At 46.8% G+C, this 25,636-nt stretch overlaps 2 protein-coding genes across 6 annotated transcripts in view; both read right to left on the reverse strand.

The window, feature by feature from the left end:
- The window catches only part of atg16l1 (ATG16 autophagy related 16-like 1 (S. cerevisiae)), a 24,314-nt gene extending 10,866 nt beyond the window's left edge, over window positions 1-13,448 (reverse strand). For 4 of the 5 annotated variants that reach the window (XM_085244592.1, XM_085244591.1, XM_085244590.1 and 1 more), the window contains exons 1-4: window positions 13,262-13,448; window positions 11,430-11,541; window positions 8,736-8,829; window positions 8,558-8,660 (exon numbers count right to left, since the gene is read on the reverse strand). In XM_085244592.1, the coding sequence (XP_085100718.1) occupies window positions 8,558-8,660; window positions 8,736-8,829; window positions 11,430-11,535 (303 nt within the window). In that variant the 5' untranslated portion in view covers window positions 11,536-11,541; window positions 13,262-13,448. The remainder of the gene's footprint in view (window positions 1-8,557; window positions 8,661-8,735; window positions 8,830-11,429; window positions 11,542-13,261) is intronic. The other variant, XM_085244588.1, reaches the window with a different exon arrangement.
- Window positions 13,449-18,996: 5,548 nt separating this feature from the next.
- Window positions 18,997-21,049, reverse strand: LOC146560478 (uncharacterized). Its single transcript, XM_085244601.1, has one exon. It carries the CDS (start codon window positions 20,301-20,303, stop codon window positions 19,098-19,100), a length of 1,206 nt encoding a protein of 401 aa, XP_085100727.1. The 5' UTR covers window positions 20,304-21,049; the 3' UTR covers window positions 18,997-19,097.
- Between the last annotated feature and the right edge of the window lie 4,587 nt (window positions 21,050-25,636).

A 25,636-nucleotide genomic window follows, 5' to 3' on the forward strand; every position in this document is an offset into this window, starting at 1 on the left:
CAAAAATCGTGATTCTTATTTTATGCAAAATTGTGCAGCCCTAACTGTAACCAACATAAATTCCTCTACGGATCAATATAGTATTCTGATTCTGAACTGTCGGAGTAGGTTTGATCATTTCATGTATTAATTTGGTGATTTATTAAATGTACAAATGTTATTCTAATCTGCTGCTGAGTCTCTTACGCTGATGAAAACACAGATAACACAGATCACGAACACCTGTTCAACCAATCACTTTCATTCCACTTTGATCTGTAACAAACTGACGCGTTCATCTCTGTTACAGTGTTGCGTTGCTATATTTTTGTGTTCTTTATGCTGTAGATTTTCACATCTCTGGAATAGTTGGCCGTAATAAGGATGATTTTCTGTAAAATAATATTGATATGACCCGTGAATTATTCGTAGATGACAGTTAGATTAGTTTGATGCTGCCGACACTTTCATGTGACCCAGCTGTGAAACGGTTAACTCAGAGAGCTGAAGATATCGTGGAGATGCTGACCTCGCTCCGTGGTGTACAGGGCCGTTTACCCTCATGATTAATATTCACAATAAAAATATGAGGCAAACATCATGAAGTCTGTATGTGTTTCACAGTGTCGAACAACCTTGGTACAGTTAAACCTAACAGTTACCACATGACGGAAACACCAACGTTATCTCTTTTAATAAAGTTTATGCATTTATCTTCCCTACTGCACTTTACGCTAGTGAAACCTGGCGCTCAACAAGTGCAACTATTCAACACCTGAACGTGCTTCAACAACGTGGCTTGCGGCGAATCCTGAGAATTTCCTACCGGGACCGAATAACAAATGAGGAGGTCCTACGAAGAGCAGGCACCCGCCCATTAGCCGATGTTGTTGCAGAAAGACGCTTTCGCTTTGCGGGACATATTTTATGCCTACCCCCTCATCGCCCAGCTAAGATTGCCATGACATGGCGTCCACGAACTGGCAAGCGAAAGCAAGGCCGACCAAAGACCACATGGCGTCGAACATTTATGGACGACCTGAGAACTGTTGACATTGCCTGGGACGAAGCTGAAGCAGTCGCTGCTGACCGACATCGATGGAGATCACTAGCTGCCCGATGCGCCGCTCGGCGTAGGAGGAACTAAGTACTAAGTAAGTATTTATAGGCAGGTCACGCTGACTACTGAACAAAAACACAAAGATCAGATGTTAATCAGATTTTTTTGCTCTCTCTCCTCCTTAAATATGTTTTTAATGTTAGTTATAATTCAGAATTGGCGACTGAAACACGTAGGACACATACAAACATCAGGAAATAAAATCCCGATAAATATAACCTCAGTAAATGTTAGTTTCAACATGCTGGTTGTTGGTGTGCAGAAACGCCTTCAAAAACAATGGCCACCAGGCCAAAGCAACGGTTTTGACTCGATCAGCGTTAACCCCGCCCCCTGGGTTTGATGGGTGACAGATCAAATGATTTTATGGTGAGACCTGAAGGAGTCAAGTGTGCCAAAATGAATTAATTAAATACAACAACACAATTCTCTCCGTGAATCGCTATCTTATCGTGGTGGAGGGTCTGTGTGTCCCAGACCATGGGAGACCCTACCAGGGCAAAAGCCCCTGGTAGGGTCTCCCATGGCAAATTGGTCCTGGGTGAGGGACCAGACAAGGAGCGATTCAGAAGATCCTTATGAAGAAAACATCGAGGGAACAGTTTACCCTGCCAGGGATAGGGTTACCAGGGCCTCGTCCTGGAGACAGGCCCGGGGAGGGTGCCCGAGGGCGAGCTTCTGGTGGCCGGGCCTTAGTCCATGGGGCCCGGCCAGGCACAACCCGAAAAGGGGACATGGGCCCATCCTCCCGCAGGCCCACTACACGCAGGAGGCGCCATATGGGTCGGGTGCATTGTGTGCTGGGCGGTGGCCAGGAGCGGAGGCCCTGGCGAACTGATCCCCGGCTACCAAGACTGGCAATTGAGACATGGAATGTCACCTCTCTGGTGAGGAAGGAGCCTGAGTTAGTGCGTGAGGTTGAGAGGTACCGGCTAGATATAGTCGGGCTCGCCTCTACGCATGGCTTGGGCTCTGGAACCAGTCTCCTGGAGAGGGGCTGGACTCTGTCTCAGTCTGGAGTTGCCCCTGGTGAGAGGCGGTGGGCTGGGGTGGGTATTCTAATATCCCCTCGGCTTGCTGCCGGTACGTTGGGGTTCTTCCCGGTGGATGAGAGGGTTTGTTCCCTGCGCCTTAGGGTCGGGTAATGGGTCCTGACTGTCATCTGCACTTATGCGCCGAGTGGCAGTTCAGAGTACCCAGCCTTCTTAGAGTCCCTGGGTGGGGTGCTGGAAGGTGCTCCACCTGGAGACTGTTGTCCTGCTGGGAGACTTCAATGCTCATGTGGGTTATGACAGCGAGACCCGGAGGGGCGTGATTGGGAGGAACGGCCTCCCTGATCTGAACCCGAGTGGTGTTTTGTTATTGGACTTCTGTGCAAATCCCAGTTTAGCCATAATGAACACCTTGTTCGAACATAAGAGTATCCATAAGTGCACGTGGCACCAGGACGCTCTAGGCCGCAGGTCGATGATCGATTTTGTAATTGTATCAGCAGACCTGCGACCATATGTTCTGGACACTTGGGTAAAGAGAGGGGCTGAGCTGTCAACTGATCACCACCTGGTGGTGAGTTGGATCAGGTGGCGGGGGAGAACGCTGGACAGACCTGGTGCACCTAAACGCGTAGTGAGGGTGTGCTGGGAACGTCTAGCAGAGGCCCCAGTCCATGAAATCTTCAACGCACACCTCCGGCAGAGCTTCAACAGCATTCCGAGGGAGACTGGGGACATTGAGTCCGAATGGACCATGTTCAACGTCTCCAATGCTGAAGCTGCTGCATTGAGCTGTGGCCAATGTGCCTGCCGTGGTGGTAATCCCTGAACCAAATGGTGGACACCAGAGGTGAGGGGAGCCACCAGGCTGAAGAAGGAGTCCTATCTGGCTTGGTTAGCCTGTGGGACTCCGGAGGCAGCTGACAGGTATCAACAGCCCAAACGGAATGACGTTGTAGGGCTGTCCTGGTTGACACGCCTCTACAATGTTGCGTGGAGATCAGGAGCAGTACCCCTGGACTGGCAGAACGGGGTGGTGGTCCCTATCTTTAAGAAAGGGGACCGGAGGGTGTGTTCCAACTACAGGGGAATCACACTCCTCAGCCTCCCTGGGAAAGTCTATGCCAGGGTGCTGGAAAGGAGAGTTCGTCCGCTAGTCGAACCTCGGATACAGGAGGAACAATGCAGTTTTCGTCCTGGTCGCGGAACACTGGACCAGCTCTTTATCCTCTCAAGGATACTTGAGGGTGCATGGGAGTTTTCCCAACCAGTCTACATGTGTTTTGTGGACTTGGAGAAGGCATTCAACTGTGTCCCTCGGGGTGTCCTGTGGGAGGTGTTGCAGGAGTATGGGGTGTCTGGCCCATTGCTACGGGCCATTCGATCGCTATACAACCGTTGCAAGAGCTTGGTTCGCATTGCCAGCAATAAGTCGGACTCGTTCCCGGTGGGTGATGGGCTCCGCCAGGGCTGCCCTTTGTCTCCGGTTCTGTTCATAATTTTTATGGACAGGATTTCTAGGCGCAGCCAAGTGGCGGAGGGCTTTCACTTCGGTGGCCTCAGAATCTCATCTCTGCTTTTCGCGGATGATGTGGTTCTGTTGGCTTCATCGGGTGATGGCCTCCAGCTCGCACTGGAATGGTTCGCAGCAGAGTGTGAAGCAGCAGGACTGACGATCAACAGACCCAGGACACGCTGGAGAGATTATATCTCTCGGCTGGCCTGGGAACGCCTTGGTGTTCCCTCGGATAAGCTGGAGGAGGAGGCTGGGGAGAAGGAGGTCTGGGCTTCTCTGCTTAGGCTGCTGCCCCCGCGACCCGGCCCCGGATAAAGCGGATGAAGATGGATGGATGGATAAATACAACATTAAATCATTAATTAAATGTGTCAATAATATTTATTTAATTAATTTAAAATTTTAATTAATTTTAAATTAATTATTGCCACATTTAATAAATTATTTAATGGTGTATTAAATTAATTCATTATATAGGTCCTGGCTATGGAACGCCAGGACTGCCATAATGAATTAATTAAATACACCATTAAATAATTAATTAAATGTGGCAATAATTAATTAAAATTGGAATTAATTAATTAAATAGTTATGACACATGTAATTAATTAATTATTGACACATTTAATTAATTATTTATGTATTTCACATTTTAATTAATTATTGACACATTTAATTAATTATTGACACATGTAATTAATTATTTAATGATATATTTATTTATTTCATTTTGGCAGTCCTGGTGCCTGGCTCTCATCTTGAAATAATTTTATCTGTCAGCCTCACCCATCAAACTCAGGGGGCGGGGTTAACGCTGCCCATGCAGCTTCTCTAACATTTGATTGGTTGCCGTGCAAAGTAAGTCAAAACAGGTCGATCCTAGATAATCGATTGCTTGTGTAGACTTGGGGCAGCCAGGTATCCCAGAATGCAGATCAAATCACAGGCAGCAATGGTGGTGGTGTAGTTTTAAAATACCCCGTTTTTCTGTCACCAGCTACACTTTTAACAGTGTTTTAGCCGCGAATGTCGCGACGTACGTCTGGTCAGGTTGTCAACATAGAACATGTTTGCAAAAGTGCTCAGATGTTTTCAGAGATTTCACTAGCTCTGCTAACAGTTAGCATGCAGAGTGCACCGAGGGGGTTACGTTAACCGGTTTGTTTACATTTTCCACTCTCCGTGTTCCACATGTTGCATTTGCAGATTCTCATTTTCACCGAACGATCGTCTCTTTCCGCCTGGTCTTGTGTCTCTGTGGTTCTGTAACATAAAGAACGAGCTGACATTTTTCTCACGAAACCAGCGATCAGCTCAACAGACCCTCAGTTTACCTGCATGCATCCTCCTCTTCCTCATCTGTCAGCTGTTTAACACCTGCTGCTAATTCAAGAAACACGCCCACGTTACCTGGTGATAGTCACAGTTTAACTGGGCAGCCGGTGCTCGATATAAAGCAATGTCAGCGCATTTTTCTGCACAAGATAAGTAAATATAGTGTTTTCCCCGAGCGCAGAGCTGCTGGAGCTTGTTTCCTTACAGAGCACTTTATAGGCGAAGCAGCTTCATCGGCGGCTGATGTCCAATCACCGGCACACAGCTTTGAAACCTCAGCTGAGTTTTAGCTCTCAGTGGTTAAACGCTGGACTTCATTCACTCAGGTTCTGTCTGTCGGGTCACGTTTACTTCGCTGTTTTATTTACAACTGAGCAAATCGGTTTGGCTGAGGTTAAAGTTACGTTTCATAACTGCATAGTTTCACAGACGTTTAATGGTTCACTGGCACATGTGTTAGACTGAACTATCATCTAAATATCATCTGTTTTTTAATAGTTATTCAACTGTATTCTAAGCACCAGCTGTCTGTTAGAATGTGATTTTTTTTCTCTCTCTGTTGGCAGAGGTATAAAAATGCGCAGGAAAATCTGACGTGCATGGCGAACTTCACCGACGATATTTAGGGAGGAATAAACACACATCAAACATAAATGAACCATTTGTCTGTCTCCATAATTGAGAGCATTTTCTCTTCTTATGTCAACACTCTCTCTCTTTTTTTTTTGCTTTTTCGGTCATGTTATGTTTACCTGTCAAAGGCTTGTTACAAACTATGAAACACATCGTGCAGACTTCTGGATGTTAGAAGAAAACTAATACTGCTCATGAATGAGACTAAAGGCAGGAAGGTGTCCTTTAAAACTAAACATGTTAATAGGACCTCCCTATTTATATCATAGTTTATGATATAGCACGTGTATTTCAGTAATAGCCTGCTGAGGCCACTATACGTGCTGGCCTCATATCAAATGTGAAGGCAGACTGAGTCTATGTTTGACGTTTTTTATATCTAATCTTCCTTTTCAAACATTTAAACAGCAGCGAGTCTGCAGCTGAGGGAATACAAACTCAAACTGTCGGAACAGGTTTGCTCGTTTCTTGGATTCATTTGGTGATTCATTAAATGTATAACTGTTATTCTAATCTGCTGCTGAGTCTCTTACACTTTTCTTTATGCTGTATATTTTCACGTCTCTGGAATAGTTGGCAGTTAGATAGTCAGCTGGGAAACTTTGTGTTAACTCATGGAGCTGAGGATATCGTGGATATCGTGGATATGCAGATGTTAAACAGATTTATTTGCTCTCTCTCCTCCTTAAACATGTTTTTAATGTTAGTTATAATTCAGAATTGGCGACTGAAACACGTAGGACACATAAGAACATCAGGAAATAAAACACCGAAAAATATAACCTCAGTAAAAGAAGTCAGCGGGGGTTACTACAGCTGTGTACCGGGGCCTGCGCTTTGTCGGTGGGATTGCTTGCGAGGCGAACGGGTCTATCCCGGGCGATCGTGGCTCAAGAGTTGGGAGTTCGCCTTGTAATCGGAAGGTTGCCGGTTCGAGCCCCGGCTCGGACAGTCTCAGTCGTTGTGTCCTTGGGCAAGACACTTCACCCGTTGCCTACTGGTGGTGGTCAGAGGGCCCGGTGGCGCCAGTGTCCGGCAGCCTCGCCTCTGTCAGTGCGCCCCAGGGTGGCTGTGGCTACAATGTAGCTGCCATCACCAGTGTGTGGATGTGTGCGTGACTGGGTGGATGACTGGATATGTAAAGCGCTTTGGGGTCCTTAGGGACTAGTAAAGCGCTATATAAATACAGGCCAGGCCATTTATCCCACGCTTTGCCGTGAGACTGGGCAGACATCTCCGAAATCATCGAAACACTTTTGCAAAGAGGCTGTATCTTGACAAACCGACCAGACACATGAAGATTAAACCACTACATTCTCGGCTAAAAAAATATTAAAACGGTATTTGGTGACACACAAACAGGGTTTTTCAAAGTTCAGTTCTGTTAGCTTCTACATGCCGGTTGTTGTGTGCTAGAAACAATGGCCACCAGGCCAAAGCAATGGTTTTGACTCGATTAGCGTTAACCCCGCCCCCTGAGTTTGATGGGTGAGGCTGACAGATTATTTCATGATGAGAGCCAGGCGCCAGGACTGCCAAAATGAAATAAATAAATATATCATTAAATAATTAATTAAATGTGTCAATAATTAATTAAATGTGTCAATAATTAATTAATTACATGTGTCATAACTATTTATTTATTTAATTAATTCCAATTTTAATTAATTATTGCCACATTTAATTAATTATTTAATGGTGTATTTAATTAATTCATTATGGCAGTCCTGGCGTTCCATACCTGGCATTCCACCGCTGTGTAATCAATTATTGTAAATGTAAATGTTATCAGGAAATGATCAGACAGGAGAGGGTTTTCAGGAAACACTTAAATGTTCAGTTTCTATGCCATATGTTAAAACAAGATCTAGAGTGTGATTAAAGTGGTGGGTGGGTTCTTGATTCAGTCTAATTAAAAGTCTGTCTTGGTCTTTGCTTTTCAAGGTTTTGCATTAGGTCATAGGACGTGGTACCTTCGTAGTACCAGATACTTCTGTAGTACCTGTACGAACGGGGTTCCAAGTGAACTGAGCAGGTACTAAAATGTGTCGTCATCAGACTACATGTCACCGATTCGCTGGTCAGTGGCGTCACTCGATGAGTGTTCCCCTGAGTCTGGAGAAACGCTATCGACCTTTGTTGTAGCGTTTGTGACGCACACTAATTATTTCGCTCGGACGCATTGTTATGACAACAACCAGCAAATTAGGATGTACTAAATTAAGCCAGAAACAGCTTTACGCTCCATTTGGAGCTGTGACATCATCGCCATCAGCACTCAGTATTCAGAGGTGGAGCTCTCCAGCACACGACTGCACCTCCACCAGCCCTCGCTCACTGTGATGAGCTGCAGCAGGAGGGAGAACTGAAAGTCAAACATTCACACTTCCTGCTATAAAGCCTCGTGTGTCACATGTCAGCAGCTCAGAGTTTCCATGAGTCAGAGGATGTCAGCTGACAGAAAGTATCAACTATCACTGTGACATCACTTCCTGTTAGTGATGGTCAGGAATCATGTGATTAGTTGCGAATTCCCTCACATGATCAGAACTGCGAGCACGTCCCTGCGACTGACGTCCTGTCATCCTCACCTGTTTCAGGCAGCTTCAGGAAAACAGACCTGGCGGCGGTTTAAGCAGTGGGCGTGGCACAAAGAGGCACTTCAGTCTTGGGTGGGCCAGCGGTGTGTGGGTGAAGCAGAGCCTTGTTTCACCACCAACATGTGAGCGGCCACAGCGCGTCGGCAAACACGCAAAGAAGCCTCCATCCACTGTCTGTTTAAAACAATGTCACGGCGCTGCGAGTAGTCACTCTGTTGCCGGATTATTGAGGAGCAAACTGAGCGTGTCACACAGGAAACACTCCAGGTTTTCCCTAACCGTGTGCACTAACACAGCTCAGTAACTTGCACCTGTACGTCCCCCTAACCCCGCCTCCCCGCACACACGCCTCAGGCTTGGCGGCATGCCGGCAAGCACTCACCTCGCCTCGTTTCTTGTGCAGCTCCGTCAGCTCCTCCTGGTGCCGAATCCTCATCTGAGCCATCTCCTGCTGCAGAGCGTCGCTGCGACTCGAGTCCGCCGCACTGCCACGGGACACAGAGACACGTTAGACAACACGCCGACGAGTGACAGCACACACCAGCACGCCTTACACTCACCTGGACTCGTGGCCTCTCTGAACGTCATATTTGTCGGCCTGGTAACGCTCCGATAGAACAGCCTGCAGGTCCGCCTTCTCCAGGAGACGGTTATCTGAAAACCCATCAATACATCAACAACTATGACAACTCAAACAACATGGACGCTACGCTGTAGGTGGCTGACAAGTGTGTGGGTGGAGCTTCCTTCTGTCAGCTGCACTCAGGGTTAGTCAGGTCCTCCTGAGCGCCGACACGACAGCTCCAGTCAGCTGTACAGGTGTGTGAGCTGCAGCCATGTTTAAATCCAACATGGGAGTCAGCACCGTGTTAATGTCAAGGGGGCGTCACCACAGCAACCTACGAAGCAGAGCTCTGAAAGGCTTCACTGCGATGAGTTGATGTGTCGCTGAGTGCTTCTGTGGGCACACTGCTCTGTGCTGCCGACGGCCTCTGCTAACTGCTGTTAGCTGCTGTCAGTGGAGCTTACGTTGTTGGACACTTGGTGACCAACACGAGTCGAACTGAGAACGTAGTCATTCTTCATCAGAGTGGAAGTGTGATTTTTAGGACACTCAAGCCTAGCTTCTAATCAGCTCCTGCTGTTGTTTGGCAGGGCGTAGTCATGTGGGTCTAATCCTGCTAGACCTCAGTGCAGCATTCAATACTGTCGACCATAATATCCTATTAGAGCGATTAGAACATGCTGTAGGTATTACAGGTACTGCACTGCAGTGGTTTGTATCATATCTATCTAATAGACTCCAGTTTGTGCATGTAAATGGAGAGTCCTCTTCACACACTGAGGTTAATTATGGAGTTCCACAGGGTTCAGTGCTAGGACCAATTCTGTTTACATTATACATGCTTCCCTTAGGCAGCATCATTAGAAGACATAGCATACATTTACACTGCTATGCAGATGACACCCAGCTCTATCTGTCCATGAAGCCAGATAACACACACCAATGAGTCAAACTGCAGGAATGTCTTAAAGGCATAAAGACCTGGATGGCCGCTAACTTTCTGCTTCTTAATTCAGATCAAACTGAGGTTATTGTACTCGGCGCTGAAAAGCTTAGAAATATGGTATCTAAGCAGATTCTTCCTCTGGATGGCATTACCTTGGCCTCCAGTAACGCTGTGAGGAACCTTGGAGTCATTTCTGACCAGGACATGTCCTTCAACGCACATATTAAACAAATATGTAAGACTGCTTTCTTCCATTTGTGCAACATCTCTAAAGTTAGAAATATCCTGTCTCAGAGTGACGCTGAAAAACTAGTTCATGCATTTATTACTTCCAGGCTGGACGACTGTAATTCATTATTATCAGGATGTCCAAAAAACTCCCTTAAAGCCTTCAGCTGATCCAAAATGCTGCAGCAAGAGTGCTGACAGGGACTAGAAAGAGAGAGCAGATTTCTCCTGCTTTGGCTTCCAGAATTCAAAATCCTGATCCTAACATACAAGGTCTTAAATAATCAAGCCCCATCTTATCTTAATGACCTTGTAGTACCATATCACCCTATTAGAGCACTTCGCTCTCGCTCTGCAGGCCTACTTGTTGTTCCTAGAGTATTTAAAAGTAGAATGGGAGGCAGAGCCTTCAGTTTTCAGGCCCCTCTTCTGTGGAACCAGCTTCCAGTTTGGATTCAGGAGACAGACACTATCTCTACTTTCAAGATTAGGCTTCAAACTTTCCTTTTTGCTAAAGCATATAGTTAGGGCTGGACCAGGTGACCCTGAATCCTCCCTTAGTTATGCTGCAATAGACGTAGGCTGCCGGGGGATTCCCATGATGCACTGAGTTTTTCAGTCACCTTTCTCACTCACTATGTGTTAACAGACCTCTCTGCATTGAATCATATCTGTTATTATCTCTGTCTCTCTTCCACAGCATGTCTTTATCCCGTCTTCCTTCTCTCACCCCAACCAATCACAGCAGATGGCCCCGCCCCTCCCTGAGCCTGGTTCTGCTGGAGGTTTCTTCCTGTTAAAAGGGAGTTTTTCCTTCCCACTGTCGCCAAAGTGCTGCTCATAGGGGTCATATGATTGTTGGGTTTTTCTCTGTATCTATGAAGCGCCTTGAGGCAACTTATGTTGTGATTTGGCGCTATATAAATAAAATTGAATTGAATTGAATTAATCTAACTGAGTGTGTTCATGCAGGTTTGTGTGTCTTAGAGCAGCGGTCTCCAACATTTTTTGCGCCACGGACCGGTTTATGCCCGAAAATATTTTCACGGACCGGCCTTTAAATACAACAAAATAAAACTAGTACCGGTACCAAAAAAAGAAAATTTATTCATAACACACGTGAAAAGACCCAGGAAAACCGAGTAAACGATAAAAACGATAACAAAATAACGCTGAAAACCGATATAAACCCTGAAAACCATACATTTCACACCTGAGCCTCAACTCTCGCGGCCCGGTACCAAACGACTCACGGACCGGTACCGGTCCGAGGCCCGGTGGTTGGGGACCGCTGCTTTAGAGCTCTGACTTCACTTCAGACTTAAGGAGGAAGATGAAGAAATGTTCATATATAGCTCAGCTACTTGCGATCTTTGACTTCAAACCAACTTACAGCTGCTGCCTTACAGCAGTTCTTAAAATAACTTTAAGATTTCTATCTGAACCTCTGGAAACTGGAACATTCCAGGGAATTCTACCGAGTACAGAGGGTTAAAGAAAGAGTGTGTGTCTCACACTGCAGGATGATCTCCTCGAAGGCCTGTCTCTGCTCTCGGTCTCTAAGCTTGAGTTGCTCCGCCACGTGTTTCTTCCACAAACACTCGCCTCGTCGCTCCGCCATCACCTGCTGACACACACACAAACACACACAGCTGGGTCCAGACAGAGCTTCGACCTTTAATGCAGTCTCCACCTGTCTAACAGAGGGCCAAACACCTGTTCAGGTGAATTGTTGTAAGAGGGCCATGACTACGGAGGAGGTGCAACATATCCAGGCTTTCTTTGAGTTAACTAGATCAACAAAACCTAACCTCAGTCAGAGCTAACTCTCTCTGATAACCTGGGCTCTCTGCTTCAGGCTCAGTGTGCACTCACATGAAACAGGGGTATTCTGCATGTCATGCGACTCTTCCTCCTCACAGAATGACCCTGTGAATGCTGCTTGCACCAATCAAAGCCATGATCAAGGATGATGATGATGATCTGAGAGCTGAAGCAGCAGAATCTTCAGCACAGAGCGGGAGAATAAAATTTGATTTACAGCGAATGATTTGGTGTCTGAGCGCACTCAGTGCTGCTCTTTGTCTCTAAGATGACGGCTACACATTACAGCTGTTTCCATGGAAACATGAACACTTCCTGTCCCACAGCCTGATAAAGGAGACCTGAAATCAAATCAGAGGGCATTAATGTGATTGGCTGAACAGGTGTGTTCACTGTTTGCAGTGACTCAGCAGGAGCATCACATGCAGTCTTAGCTGCTGGGCATCTTTTACTGCTTTCCGGAAGAAGCTGCACACTGACAACATGCACGTAAAAAAACCAGAGGAAACATCACCTGTTCTGCATCTGTTTCCAGCTTGTGGAAGAGCCAATTGGGCCACAGAGTCTATGTCAGCTGATAGGTAATAATAAAACCTGTAATCTGTGTTAAAATTGCCTAAATAGGATCTTAAGCCCCGCCTCCTAGATCTTTGTCTGAAAACACAGAGGCTCAGGCTGGTCAAGTCTCACCTGGCCTGCAGGTGTGCAACCTCTGCTGCGATCCCTCTGACACCCAACAGAGGCCCACTGTATTTGGGCCTCTGTCTGCATCTTAATTGTCCCTTGGGGATAAATAAAGTCTCTCTGACTCTGTCCCACAGATGGCCATGTTTAACACCTGACAGGGTGTGGAAAACATGCCTGGGTAATAACCTGCATTATTGGGGGCGTAGCCTCTTTGACTAACAGCTGTCTGTAAATGGACAGGTCTGATTCAACTACTGGAGTGCTCAAAGCACTTTAAAGCACACACACACACCTAAAGAGTAACTCAGGGTTCAGTGTCTTGCTCAAAGGCACTTTGGCACCCAGGGCTCAAACCACCAAACTTCTGATTGCTATATAACCTGCATGTTCACATGAGCTACCTGGACCTCTGTCCCACCCCTTGTGGAGATGAGTCCAGCTATGTCGGATGACGTCACTCTGATCAGCCCCTCCTGGTGGCGGAATAACTAAGCAACCTGTGAACTCAGGTGAGGAGCACGGGCGACAGCGACGCGGTGAACCACGTGATTAAACTCCCACAACAAAGACAAACACATTGATGACGTCAGGTGGACCCCGGCTCCCCTGAGCGGACGGCTAGCTTCTCTGTTAGCATGCTAACATAGGAAGAGCAGTGCTAACAGGCTAGCGGTCCTCTGAATTTCTCCGCGGCAGCGTGGCCGCCGGGAGGGCTCCTGCGGGCGGGCCTGGGGTGCTCCGAAGCTCGCGGCGAGGCTGCTCGCGGACTTGGACCCCCGTGACTCAACACGTTAGCATGCTAGCCGCGGGGCTCGCAAAGCGTAGCGGACACTCACTGCGCGTGTGTGCGTCCCCGACGGCGGCGCGTGTCCTCCGCGAGATCCCCGTCCACCTCGCGCTCCGGTCTCCGGTTTCCGGTGATTTTCGGTGAATTTGTCATCAAACAACACCTGAGCTGCAGCCGCCGATCCACTTCTGCGCCATTCTGACTCCAGCGCGCACTTCCGGGAGGCCGCACGAAGATGACGTCATAACTGACTGTTTTGGTGAATCTTTATTGACACTGCTGAATGAATGGCCCAGAATGAGTGTGTATGCGTGGTGTTCCGGTGTTATGCCCAAAACTGATTGCTCGTATTTAAACTGCTATAAATAACTTGTTGGTCTCTAATAGCTGAAATACATGTCAAATGTTTCCCTCATGAATGACATCAAGCCAACTTGAGCCACAAACAACATTCCTGTCACAAGGTAGACGTGGCAATCAGTTTTTGGCAGTGCCTTTTATATATCCTTTATTTTTCCAGTTAAATAAATCTCCTTGACATTACTGTTAAAAAACACATTTTTAATCTGGCCAAGAGGACAGCAGATATTGCAACACATATAACAACAGTTCTGTAAACATATTTCAAGTGGACAAAAAGGACCGGATTGGTTATAATGTAAGTACAATAACACGGAGTTATAAAGATACTTGAAAAACATGTAATTTTTAAATTTTATATATAACCCCTCTGTTCACCAAAGTCTATTTACCAACATACGTAAAATATTACTCACAAAAAAAACACACAGAAACATTGGAAATCACTTTTTGGCACAACACGGCAGGTGTTCAGCTCCGAAAAGCTTGTACTTCCCAGTTAAAAAACACAAAACTTTATTCCACAAAAGAACAAAATCCAAGCGCAGCAGCTGCCTCAGTCGCACACAGGTTAATCAGAATCACAATACTTTATTGATCCCTGGGGGAAATAATTTTTTGTTACAGTGCTCCATTATAAACCAACATTAAGACAAGACAAACAATACGCTAACTAAGAATAGTACAATATATACATATATATACATACATAAGTCACTCATAAATAAATAGCTGGAAAAGAAACGTGTAGTTGTAAATGGTAAATGGCCTGTAGTTATATAGCGCTTTACTAGTCCCTAAGGACCCCAAAGCACTTTACATATCCAGTCATCCACCCATTCACACACTGGTGATGGCAAGCTACATTGTAGCCACAGCCACCCTGGGGCGCACTGACAGAGGCGAGGCTGCCGGACACTGGCGCCACCGGGCCCTCTGACCACCACCAGTAGGCAACGGGTGAAGTGTCTTGCCCAAGGACACAACGACCGAGACTGTCCGAGCCGGGGCTCGAACCGGCAACCTTCCGATTACAAGGCGAACTCCCAACTCTTGAGCCACGATCGCCCCCAGCAGTAACCAGTGTGTTAAGTGGATGCGTTGTACAGGGAGCCACAGGCAGGAAAGATTTCCTGTGTCGTTCAGTGGTGCTTTTCGGTAATCTCAGTCTCTCACTGAACGTGCTCCTGTGACTGACCAGCAGTGTTGGGACTAACGCGTTATTAAGTAACGCGTTACAGTAACTACGTTATTATTGTGGTAACTGTAACGTGCGGTGGAGATGAAGCCAGCCGCGGAGGTGTGCAGGTGGATAGCGAATGAGCAACAGCTTCTGACTTTCCAAAAAGTACTCATTTATTTACAATATCAAAAATAAGTGCTACCTCTACCACACATTACTGAAGAGCACACTAGTCCGCGTACACACGGGAGCATCCATTACAGGAGGAGTGCGAAGAAGAACAAAAAGGGGGTGACACCAGTCGTGAGACAGGAGGCGCCGCCATGTGGTGATACACTGCATTACGATAGCAACTGTTACATAGTCCCCCCTGGTGAGAAAAAGGCTGTCCTCAGCCGTACACAGCTGAAAAAACACACACCACACCTAACAGTACCCTATACATAGAGGTTACAGCTAAGATTGGTGCACACACACAGGGCAAAAGACCATTTAAAAATGAAATTGGTGAAAATAAGACGAATATGTACAGTGGAAAATCAGTCTTCTTAGTTTTTTCACTTTTTCCTTTTTTTTGTTTTTAAAGTAAATGCCAAGAATGAACCTTAACGCACTAAAGAGCCATAAAACTGGATTAAGTAGAGCAAACAGAAACATCTACATATCATGACTCAAAGTAGCAATGCAACAAGACAGCATCAAACAGGTTTAACCAGAACATTTCACTTCAGATCAAGCCTGGTTGTGTGAAAATCATTAGTCCATCTTTTGTTGCTCCAGCCAGACGTAACTCTGGGGCAACGTCTGGGCCTGAGATTGTAATGTCCACCAGCAGCTGGGTGCTGGACAGATCTGGGTGAAACACTCTCTGGAACAGCGCCCACACCAGAAGAAGAGTCAATGTCTGGTAAATCAAAGGGGAATGGCTCAGAGCCAATGTCAGTGTCTGCAGGGGGGCCAGGGTGGGCCTGAGAGTCAGAGTTCAGACCCTCTGCGGTCTCTCTCTCGGCAGGCGATGAAACAGAATGTTCTTTGGAAGTGAGAGAGTCCCAGGTATGGAACGGTTGCATGTTCACAACATGATAAACACCTGCATCCACACCGGAGTCCACCCAAGTGAGCCTGTAATTAACATCACTGAGTCTCTGAGATACACACAATGGTCCCTGAAACAGTGGTGCAAGTTTAGCAGTAAAGTTAGACTGAGCATCTGACCTGGGGTGTGTCTTAACTCTCACAAGGTCACCAACACGAAACGAGGCATGTCGATGTCTCAAGTCATAGTAATGTTTTTGTCTGTCATGGCTATAGTCCAAAGCTGCTTTGGCGTGGTCGTGAGCTTCCTGCAGGGAGGCTCTCAGAGTCTCAGGGTAAGGCACACCCGGTTCATCAACACCTGCTGTAGAAGGCTGAGTGATAAGGTCAAGCGGGGTGTCTAACTCACGACCATAAAGCATCATGGCAGGAGTCAAACCTGTACTGTCATGAGGGGCGGTGCGCAGAGCAAAGCAAATCTGAGGGAGAAACTTGTCCCATGATGTGTGCTTATCACCTACATAAGCGCGGATTGCAGTTTTCAGAGTCCGGTTGACGCGTTCAGTAGCATTTGTCTGAGGGTGATATGCCGTAGTGAGTCTGTGCACCGAGCCTAATGCAGAAACAACATGTTCAAAAAGCTCACTCACAAAAGGAGACCCTCTGTCAGAAATCAGGTAAGTGGGTGTACCATGTCTAGCAAAAATGTCAGTGACGAATTTACCAGCTGCTACCTGAGATGTAGCTTCTTTGACAGCACTGGCTTCAACCCATTTAGTCAAATAGTCAACAAACACGATCAAATAAGCATTACCAGTGGGGGTGCGGGGAAGTGGCCCAACAAAATCCACACCCACATACTCCCAGGGTTTCTGGGGGACAATGGGAACCATAAGACCGGCTGCTTTTTTCTGACTTGGCTTGGTGAGTTGGCACACTGAGCATGAAATCACATAGCGTTTCACATCAGCTGCCATTTTGGGCCAGAAAAACCTAAAACGCAGTCTAGCCAATGTCTTAGAAACACCCAAGTGACCTGCTGTGGGGTGGTCATGGTAATAGTCCAGCAAGGTGCCTCTCAAGGAAGTAGGGGCAAACAGTTTCAGCTCTTTCAAAGGGTGCAAAGCACATGTGGACTTGGGTTCCCTGTGATACAAAAGAGAGTCATACACAACATACTGTAACAAGGTGGCATTGTCCGAGCTGTTCAGAGAGTCTGCTTCAATGTCTCTGAGGAGTGGACCTGTGACGTGATCGTCTAACTGCAGCTGTCTCAATTGTGAACGGTCAGCCAGAATGACGGGGGGCAGAGTACGAATGTCCAGGCTGCCCATAACAGCATGATCTGGTAAAAGATCAGTCGGCCTGTCACAGGTCAGAGGCAAAGGGTTGCGTGACAGTGCGTCGGGAACTTTGTTTTGTGCACCAGGTTTGTGCACTATTGTGAAATCAAAGTCCTGCAAACGAAGTGACCAGCGGGCGAGTCGGCCCGTTGGGTTTTGACGAGACATGAGCCACCTGAGACTGTTGTGGTCAGTGAAGATAGTAACATGAACACCTTCAACATACGGGCGGAAGTGTTCCAGAGCCCATATCACAGCGAGGCACTCCTTCTCTGAAGTGCAGTAGGGGAGTTCAGCTTTGTGAAGGGAGCGACTAGCAAAAGCCACAACGTACTCACGACCCTTGTCATCCTTTTGCATCAACACTGCCCCAAGACCAATGTCACATGCATCGGCGTGAATGGAAAAGGGACGGTTGAAGTCTGGAAATGACAGGATCGGGGCTGATGTGACATGATCCTTCAAAGTGTCCATGGCCCTTCGACAGCTGTCGTCCCAGTGGAAAGCATTGTCCTTTCTGGTGATGGCGTGAAGAGGTTCGGCATGGCGGGCATAATTCTGAATGAAGCGTCGATAATAGCCAGTCAAGCCAAAGAACTGACGGACGTGTTTCACTGAGGTTGGGGTATCAAACTCCTTAACCGCCTTTACTTTGTCCGGATCGGGCTTAACACCTGATGATGTGATGCGGTACCCGAGAAAGGTGAATTCATCGAGGCAGAATTGGCACTTTTTGAGCTTCAATGACAAGCCAGCAGCCTGGAGTCTGCCCAGCACCTCCTCAAGATCCACTAAGTGCTGTTCAAAGGTAGGTGAGGCGATAACAATGTCATCCAGGTAGACTGCACACGTTTTGTAAATGAGGCCAGCAAGCACAGAGTTCATGAGTCTCTGAAAAGTTGCAGGTGCGTTGCAGAGCCCAAAGGGCAGCACCCGAAACTGGAAGAGACCGCAGTGAGAGATGAAGGCAGTTTTAGGCTTCGAGTCCTCTGCTACAGCAACCTGCCAATAGCCTCGCGCTAAGTCCAATGTCGAGACAAACTTTCCTCTTGCCAGAAAGTCCAAAGACTCATCTACACGAGGCAGGGGATAAGAGTCTTTTCGGGTAACTTGGTTGAGCCCTCGAAAGTCCACACAAAACCTTGGTTCCGTGGCCGCTCTATTTACAATGACTACAGGAGCTGCCCAAGGGCTTGTGGAAGGTTCAAAGATGTTGTCCTTCAACATTTGTTGTACTTGTTCTTCAATCACACGTTTCTTAGCAGGTGACGTGCGATAGGGTGGGAGATTGACAGGTGTTGCATTGCCAGTCTCTATGGCGTGCTCAGTGAGAGCCGTTCGACCAAGTTGACCATCAAACAAGGAGCTAAACTTGCTGAGCAGATTGAGTAAAGCATCCTTGTTGTTCTCTGAGAGACTTGCTTCAGACAGTTTGGCTGTTAAGTCTGAGCGAACCAAGTCCAAAGACATCAGTGTTCCAGGTGAATGTGAGTAATCATTTTGAAGGTCCTCTTCATCGTCTGCGAGTGGGCAGGGGATGTTCTCAATGTAGACGGTTCTAGTGGGAATGTGAATAGAAACAGAAGCTCTTGCCATAAAATCCATTCCCAGAATGAAAGGAGAGGACAAATCTGGTATTATTGCAAAACGCTGGTAAAAGTTCTTGTTCATGAATCCAATATTGAGCCAAATAACACCGTCAGGGATACAGGGAGCATTATTGGCAAGGTTAACTGCAGGACCATTCCACTCACTTGTGTTTCTAGGGTGAGAGTCATTTACTTGAATGAGATCTGTTCGTACAGCCGAGAGGGAAGCACCCGTGTCGAGGGTAGCATCCACAGATGAAACACTGAAGTTCACTTTCGTTCTTAGTGGGGTATTCCAGTGGACTTGTGAAAAATTGTCTTCCAAGTGTCCAAGACTGTGTCCACCCTGTAGTGAATCGGGCGTGTGAGGCTCCGTTAGTAACTGGGGGAAGGTTGGCCTCTGTGAAATGTCCTCCCCCCCCTGTAGTTTCCCGACTGCCTGTATTGTGGCTGGGATGTGGTGCTGCTTAATTCCACCTTTTCATGGCCAGGGTCAGAGGGGCCAGGTGCCGGCAATGGCTGGACTGGGCCATGCCTAGCGGTGTTCGAGGCTCGTTGTGGCAAATGAGGTTGGGTGTTACAGTTTGGGCAGGTGCGTGTGGTGAACCCTGGCTGAGAGCATTTGAAGCAGTAAGGTTCAGGCTTATAGTTGTCTTTGCTACATAAAGCAGGCTGTGGTCTTTGTGGTCCAAGCACTGAGTGAAGCTCATGAGCACGTAGCAGCAGGTCCATTACAGAAGTGACATTAGCGCCATACAGGGCAACTCTGTATTTTTCAAGAGCATGTTTACTAATTAGGTCGATTCTGTCTTTTTCAGGTGGAGGACTCTTCAGTTTGTCAAACTCACTCAACATGTGGGCAACAAAGGTTGGGAGTGGTTCGTCCTGAGCCTGAACACGATCTAAAATTCCTCTCAGGATGCGTTCTTGGTTGTCGGAGGGCAGAAAAACTGTCTTAAACAGTTGACAGAATTGAGCCCATGATGTGATGTGGGAGCTCAATGCCTTGAACCATTTCCCGGGCTCTTTTGCAAGAAAGTGTGGCAGTTCGTTTAGCAATTGCCCATCGGTTAGGTTCAATGAGGCTTTGTATGTGCCAACTGCATTTAACCAGTCCTCAGGTTGCACTTTGCCGTCCCCAGCATACACAGGAGGCTCCAGTTTTGCGTGATGTAAAGCTGCCGCAATCACTCTGGAAGTGCTGCTGAGCTCAAGTGAGTGAGATGGGAGAAAAGGATTTGTAGGTTGAAATGGGTTGCTGGGCAGGAACGGATTGGTACTGTTGGTGGGTTCAGTTTTGTCTCTCGCAGGAACATGAGGTGTCGATGTGGCCATTGGGAAAACAGGAGACTGTGGGACTGCAGGAGGGGGGGAGCTCCCCATTGTGAGTTGGTCCCACTGCCTTAGTAAACTCTGCTGTATGTTCAGTGAGTCACGTAAACAATCACTAAGCTTATTCACCTCAGTTCTTAACTCCACCACTTGTTGGCTAAGGCTAGGAGTCACATTTTCAACTATCTGGCACATAGGTAACGAGGTAAGTTCCATGTCTGAGTCAGAGTCGTCTGGGCAGTGTGCCATTGTGATTTCAAAAAAATTAAGCCGCTCCAGGGCACAGTGTAGTTATTGATATAGTAGTAAAAGAGTCAGATCAGACTAGAAAGACAAAAATGCAAAGATTAATTTTAAATCGTTTCGTTATACTGAGCCGAAGACCAGCACCAACGGTTGTAGTCGGCCAAGTTCTCACTTACATGTGCTACAGTCAGTCTCAGCAGAGGGAAAGGGGAATGGAAAGCCAGCAGAAATGTTCATGTCCAGGCTCTCCACAGAAGAATTAATCCTTAGAAGACGAAACCAACAGCACGTCCAAATAACAAATCCACGGAGTCCATTCGCGTCGCGGAGTCAGCTTCTCTCTTTTTCTTTCTCCCAAGCAGAGCAGCGGCACACCGCGGTATCCAGAAATTAGTCGGGTCCCACCTGAGCTGAGGCTGCGGCCATGGCTGGAGAAAACGTCCGAGCGTCCGCAAAACTTGGGGGATTTCCGAGACAGTTCACGTGCTAGAAGAGAAGAATCCTCGGCGGGATGCAAAAATCGTCTGAAGTCCAAGGGGAAAAAGTTCGGGCGCCAGTTGTAACGTGCGGTGGAGATGAAGCCAGCCGCGGAGGTGTGCAGGTGGATAGCGAATGAGCAACAGCTTCTGACTTTCCAAAAAGTACTCATTTATTTACAATATCAAAAATAAGTGCTACCTCTACCACACATTACTGAAGAGCACACTAGTCCGCGTACACACGGGAGCATCCATTACAGGAGGAGTGCGAAGAAGAACAAAAAGGGGGTGACACCAGTCGTGAGACAGGAGGCGCCGCCATGTGGTGATACACTGCATTACGATAGCAACTGTTACATAACGAGCACGGTAACTAGTTATTATGCCAAAATCAGGAACGCGTTACTCGTTACTGGGATTTAGATAGGGTCGTTACTCGTTACTTCGTGTGGTGGCTATCGCGGAGCTTCCACAGAGTCAGTAACATTAGCAAGTGGTGGAGGGCAGCAGGTGGATGAAGGAAAGGGGACACAGAAGGAAAAGAGACCCGAGGCGGCCACCAGTCCAAGTGTGAACTGAACTTCAGGTAAGAAGTTATGACCTGCAGTCTCTCTGGGTCAGATATGAACCAAGTTTAGGTGGAGTTTATTTTCGTTATTCTGACTTTTTCCGTACTGCGTGCTAGCTAGCATGACGGAGTTTCTATACAGCTGGGTGGTGCTATGAAGTTAATGATGTTGAACTTTATTTTGTTCATAAGTTATTAGAGTTGCCAACCGTCCCGTCTGGTATTCAGAGAAAATATTACGCGTTTCTTATTGAGGTGAAAAGGAACAGTTTGTCCCGTAATTCAGCTACAATGAAAAAGGCACAAAGCTGGAGTTATTCTGTCTTTGCTGCACAGCTGCCTCTTCTTCTCTCATCCTCCCCCTCCCTCTCCCGTTTCTATTTCAGTCATGAAAACTGATCAATGATCAGCTTTTCTCTCTTGTTTGTTTATCGCCCACTTTGCGCCAGAAAGAGGAAACCAGCGGATGTCGTGCTAAACAACAGCAGCACGTTTAAGCTTGATCAGCTGTTGTTAGAATGTATTTAATATTAATTTCTAGTATCAGCTGATGTTTGCTGGAGCCACAGCTGTAAAGCTGCTGGTCATGATATCGGTTTGGTTATCTGGTGAGAGGGAAACATGAAGATGAAACCAGGAGATGTCCTTACTGAATCATCAGAGCTGTGATGGAGAAACAGGTTTACCTTTTAGGTGACATGAATGAGTTGAAGGGAAGTTATGAACTGTTTCTGAGAGACAAATAACACCAGGATCCTTTTCTAAGCAGCTGACAGCTGGTAACTGTGCAGGTGCAGATCTAGCAAAGTGTTGCCAGGGGGGCATGTAGGGCATTAACAGGGAGAGGGGGGGCACAAAGAAATACTTTTCTTTCTTATTCTCATTTAAAATGTCTAGCTTTTAAAAAATAATTATCTGAATCTTACAACAAACGATTGATAGATTGATGCATATATACCATCAAAACAGTGAACATCACTGTCACAACAGTGTTTATTTTCATTCAAAGGCTTTATGATTTTTCCTATAATGGTGGGCCGGTCTCTAGTCAAAATGCCCAGGACGATTTTCTGTCCCAGTCCAGCCCTGTATGCAGCTCACCTGCAGTCTGGTGTTACCTACATCTTCCTATTCAGAAGGCAGAATTTCTGAGTTCTGAGTACAATCGAAAGCACCACGACTGCAGTTTTTGTGTTGGATGTAAAAGGTGCACATGATGCTGTGACGTAGGCTAGAATCATGGCAGCAGTCAATGACGGTCCAGGCGTGGGATTTCTCTCGTGGAAATATGCACATTATCTTTTCCTTTCTATTGGTAGGTGGCACAGTGCACTGTGGCAAGTAAGCAAGCTAGAAGACTGGCAACGTTATGGAAGCAACACATTAACAAGAGAATTCTGAGTAAAACCAAAGTTACTTTCCCTAGTAACTAGTTACTTTGAAAGTAACGAGTAACTTGAAGTAACTGAGTTACTTTTGAGAGAAGTAACTAGTAATGTAACTAAGTTACTATTTTAAAGTAACTTACCCAACACTGCTGACCAGCATGTCATGGAGTGGGTGGGAGGTGATTACATGAAATACATACAGTACACAATGTTTCACAACTTGTCCTGATGTGGTCCGGATAAAAGGCGATTCCAACAGAAGACTGCATGTGCTTAGAAACAGGATCCTCCTGGAACAGAGCTCTGACCTCTTCATCACAGTTTCAACAACATCAGAATTACAGACAAAGAAACAAAAGCTCCAGTTTATGAAGATGACATCACACATGCTTGTAGGAAGCTGAGTAATAATAAATGTGTTGTTTAGAGAGGAGGAAGACAGCAGCGTTCTCATAAGAGTTCATCATTGAAGAGTTCTTTATAAAAATCTTCAGCCTTATCTTTGCTTTTTCACTGCAGAAGATTTCTTTGATTTTTGAGCTGAAGAGTCAAGGATCCATTCCCAGCTCTACAGCTCACCTGGAGATGCCCGCTGCCTCTCAGAGACCGAGCTCAATGAGCACCGGCTGAAACTGAAGTTTAATGAGCCTCGTCTTTGTTGGTCTTTAGTGAGAACGATACCGAACAATCAAATCTCACCTTTATTGACGTGAAGACAGAGACCTGCTGCTCCGTAGGCGACGTGAAGTGTTTTAATAGCTAAATGAAATTTGGCTCCAAACTTGTATCGTCTGCTGATTGTGTCAACATCAGTTAAGTCACAAACTCCTCGAGGAAACCTCCCTGCTGCAGCACACCCGAGTAACATGACGATCATCGGGGTTCGGGTTCAGGGTTCGGGGCTGAGCGTGCAGTCAGGTGTTGCTAACGACCTGCTGATGTTACTCAGGTGTGCTGCAGCAACACCTGTAAAGGTTTCAGGCCCTCGAGGACTGGACTCAAACCCCCGATGAGCCCCGATTGTAGTGACAGTCTCTGAGCCGACAAACAGGAAGAAGCAGACATGTGGAGACGGGACATCCTTGATGATGCCCTCTGCAGATATTGAAGCTGAGAGTTGAGCCACAGTTGAATGCAGTGCTTACAGAGTTCAAACATCAGCAATGAAGTTTCTACCAAACCCAAATTTATCAGGATGTCCAAAATGAGCCTTATGTTATTTTTTATATGTTTCTCATAAAACCTGATTGTGTCTCATCAATAACAGATTTTAATTAATGCTAGAATTTTGAGATCATTATTCAGTAAACAATTAGGATGCCAGTCGTCAGTGACCAAGACGGGTTATACCCCGAGTTAGAGTCGCTGGGGTGGTTTTGTAAACTTTCTATATAAAGCTGCAATAAGAAGGGAGCTGGCTCATCAGAGAATGACTTGTAAAATTCAGCCACGAGTCCATCTGCTCCAGGAGATTTATTGTTTTTGAGCTGACAGATTGCAGTCTGGTAAGTGGCCTGTCACATAATTCCTGATCCGATTTGGAGATGGGATCTACCTTCAGAGAGTTTAAAAGGAAGTCTGACAAAAACTGGAGCTCCACAAATTTCCATAGGAGGTGTCACAGTATTAGGAAATAAATAAGAGGCCTATCTCCCCCCACCACTCCTCCCACCGGTGGCAGACTCCCTCAGACATCGGTGCGTTGGTGGTTCTTTGTGTCTGGGGATGGGCGTCCAGGTACACACAGGCTCACTCCGCGGTGGCTGCTTGTCGGGGCCTGGAGCCTGGGGCTCGGGCCACTTCGGGGGTGGGGCGCCCTCGGCCTCTCGGCCTGGGGCTCGGTCACTCAGGCACAGCTGGCTGCCGGCGGAGCTCACGGGCGCGTCACTGCAACCCCCCCTGGCTTCTGCTCCGCGGCTGCTGAGTGAGCCCTCATCTGGGACTCTCCTCAGCTCTTTCTGGGACAGTGGCGCAGCTGCCCCTCTGTTGGTCTTCCTTGGTCTCTTGTGTTCTGGGGGCCTCTGGATGTCTGGAGCTTTGATCTCCTCCATACCTGCTTCATGCCCTGGAGGACGGGGCTGTGGCCCCCCCACACTCTCTATATATTTAGTATTTACTGTTATATTCCCATAGATCATTGTGATGTTGTTTATCATGTTGCTCTTTTTTTTTCTTCTGCTTGTTTTCTCTTTTTTCTTTCTCAACAGGTGATCCAGGTGATTGATGGATGGATTTTTTGTCTGCTTATTTTGTTGGTTTTTGCCCTTTATCATATCTCCTCGACCGCTCCCAGTTTATTCAACTAAGATCACTCCGCTCTTGTCTATTCCCCGTCACCTCTGGTGTACCCCAAGGCTCAGTTTTAGACCCTCTTCTCTTCATAATATACATCCTCCCTCTAGGTACCATCTTCCGCAAATTTGATCTTCAGTTTCACTGTTTTGCTGATGACACCCAGTTATATCTCTCGCAGACCTGATTCCTCCCTCCCACCTTCTTCCCTTACAGAACCATTTCTCACTCACCATCGATAACTCCACAGTTTTCCCTTCTCCTCAGGTTAAGAGCCTTGGTGTCATCCTAGACAATTCACTTTCCTATAAATCTCACATCAATAATCTCACCCGTTCTGCCTACTTCCATCTACGTAACATTAACAGATTGCTTCCTTCTCTTTCCACCCAGTCTACGTCCATTCTTGTACACAGTCTTGTTACCTCCCGTATTGACTACTGCAATTCTCTTCTGCATGGTCTCCCCCAAAAATCCCTCCATAAGCTTCAACTGGTTCAGAACTCTGCTGCTCGCATTATCACCAGAACCCCTCCTACCAGCACATCACCTGTTCTTCAGGAACTTCACTGGCTCCCTGTGAAATTCCGGATAATTTTCAGACTTCTT

This window comes from Mchenga conophoros, linkage group LG14 (genome assembly GCF_057382185.1).
Source record: "Mchenga conophoros isolate Kocher_MC1m ecotype Shallow Benthic linkage group LG14, M_conophoros_male_GT1.1, whole genome shotgun sequence".
Lineage (NCBI taxonomy): Eukaryota > Metazoa > Chordata > Actinopteri > Cichliformes > Cichlidae > Mchenga > Mchenga conophoros.

What these genes read in the sequence shown, in the direction of transcription:
- LOC146560478 (XM_085244601.1), bottom strand. Translation starts at nt 20,303, where the DNA reads ATGGCACACTGCCCAGACGACTCTGACTCAGACATGGAACTTACCTCG.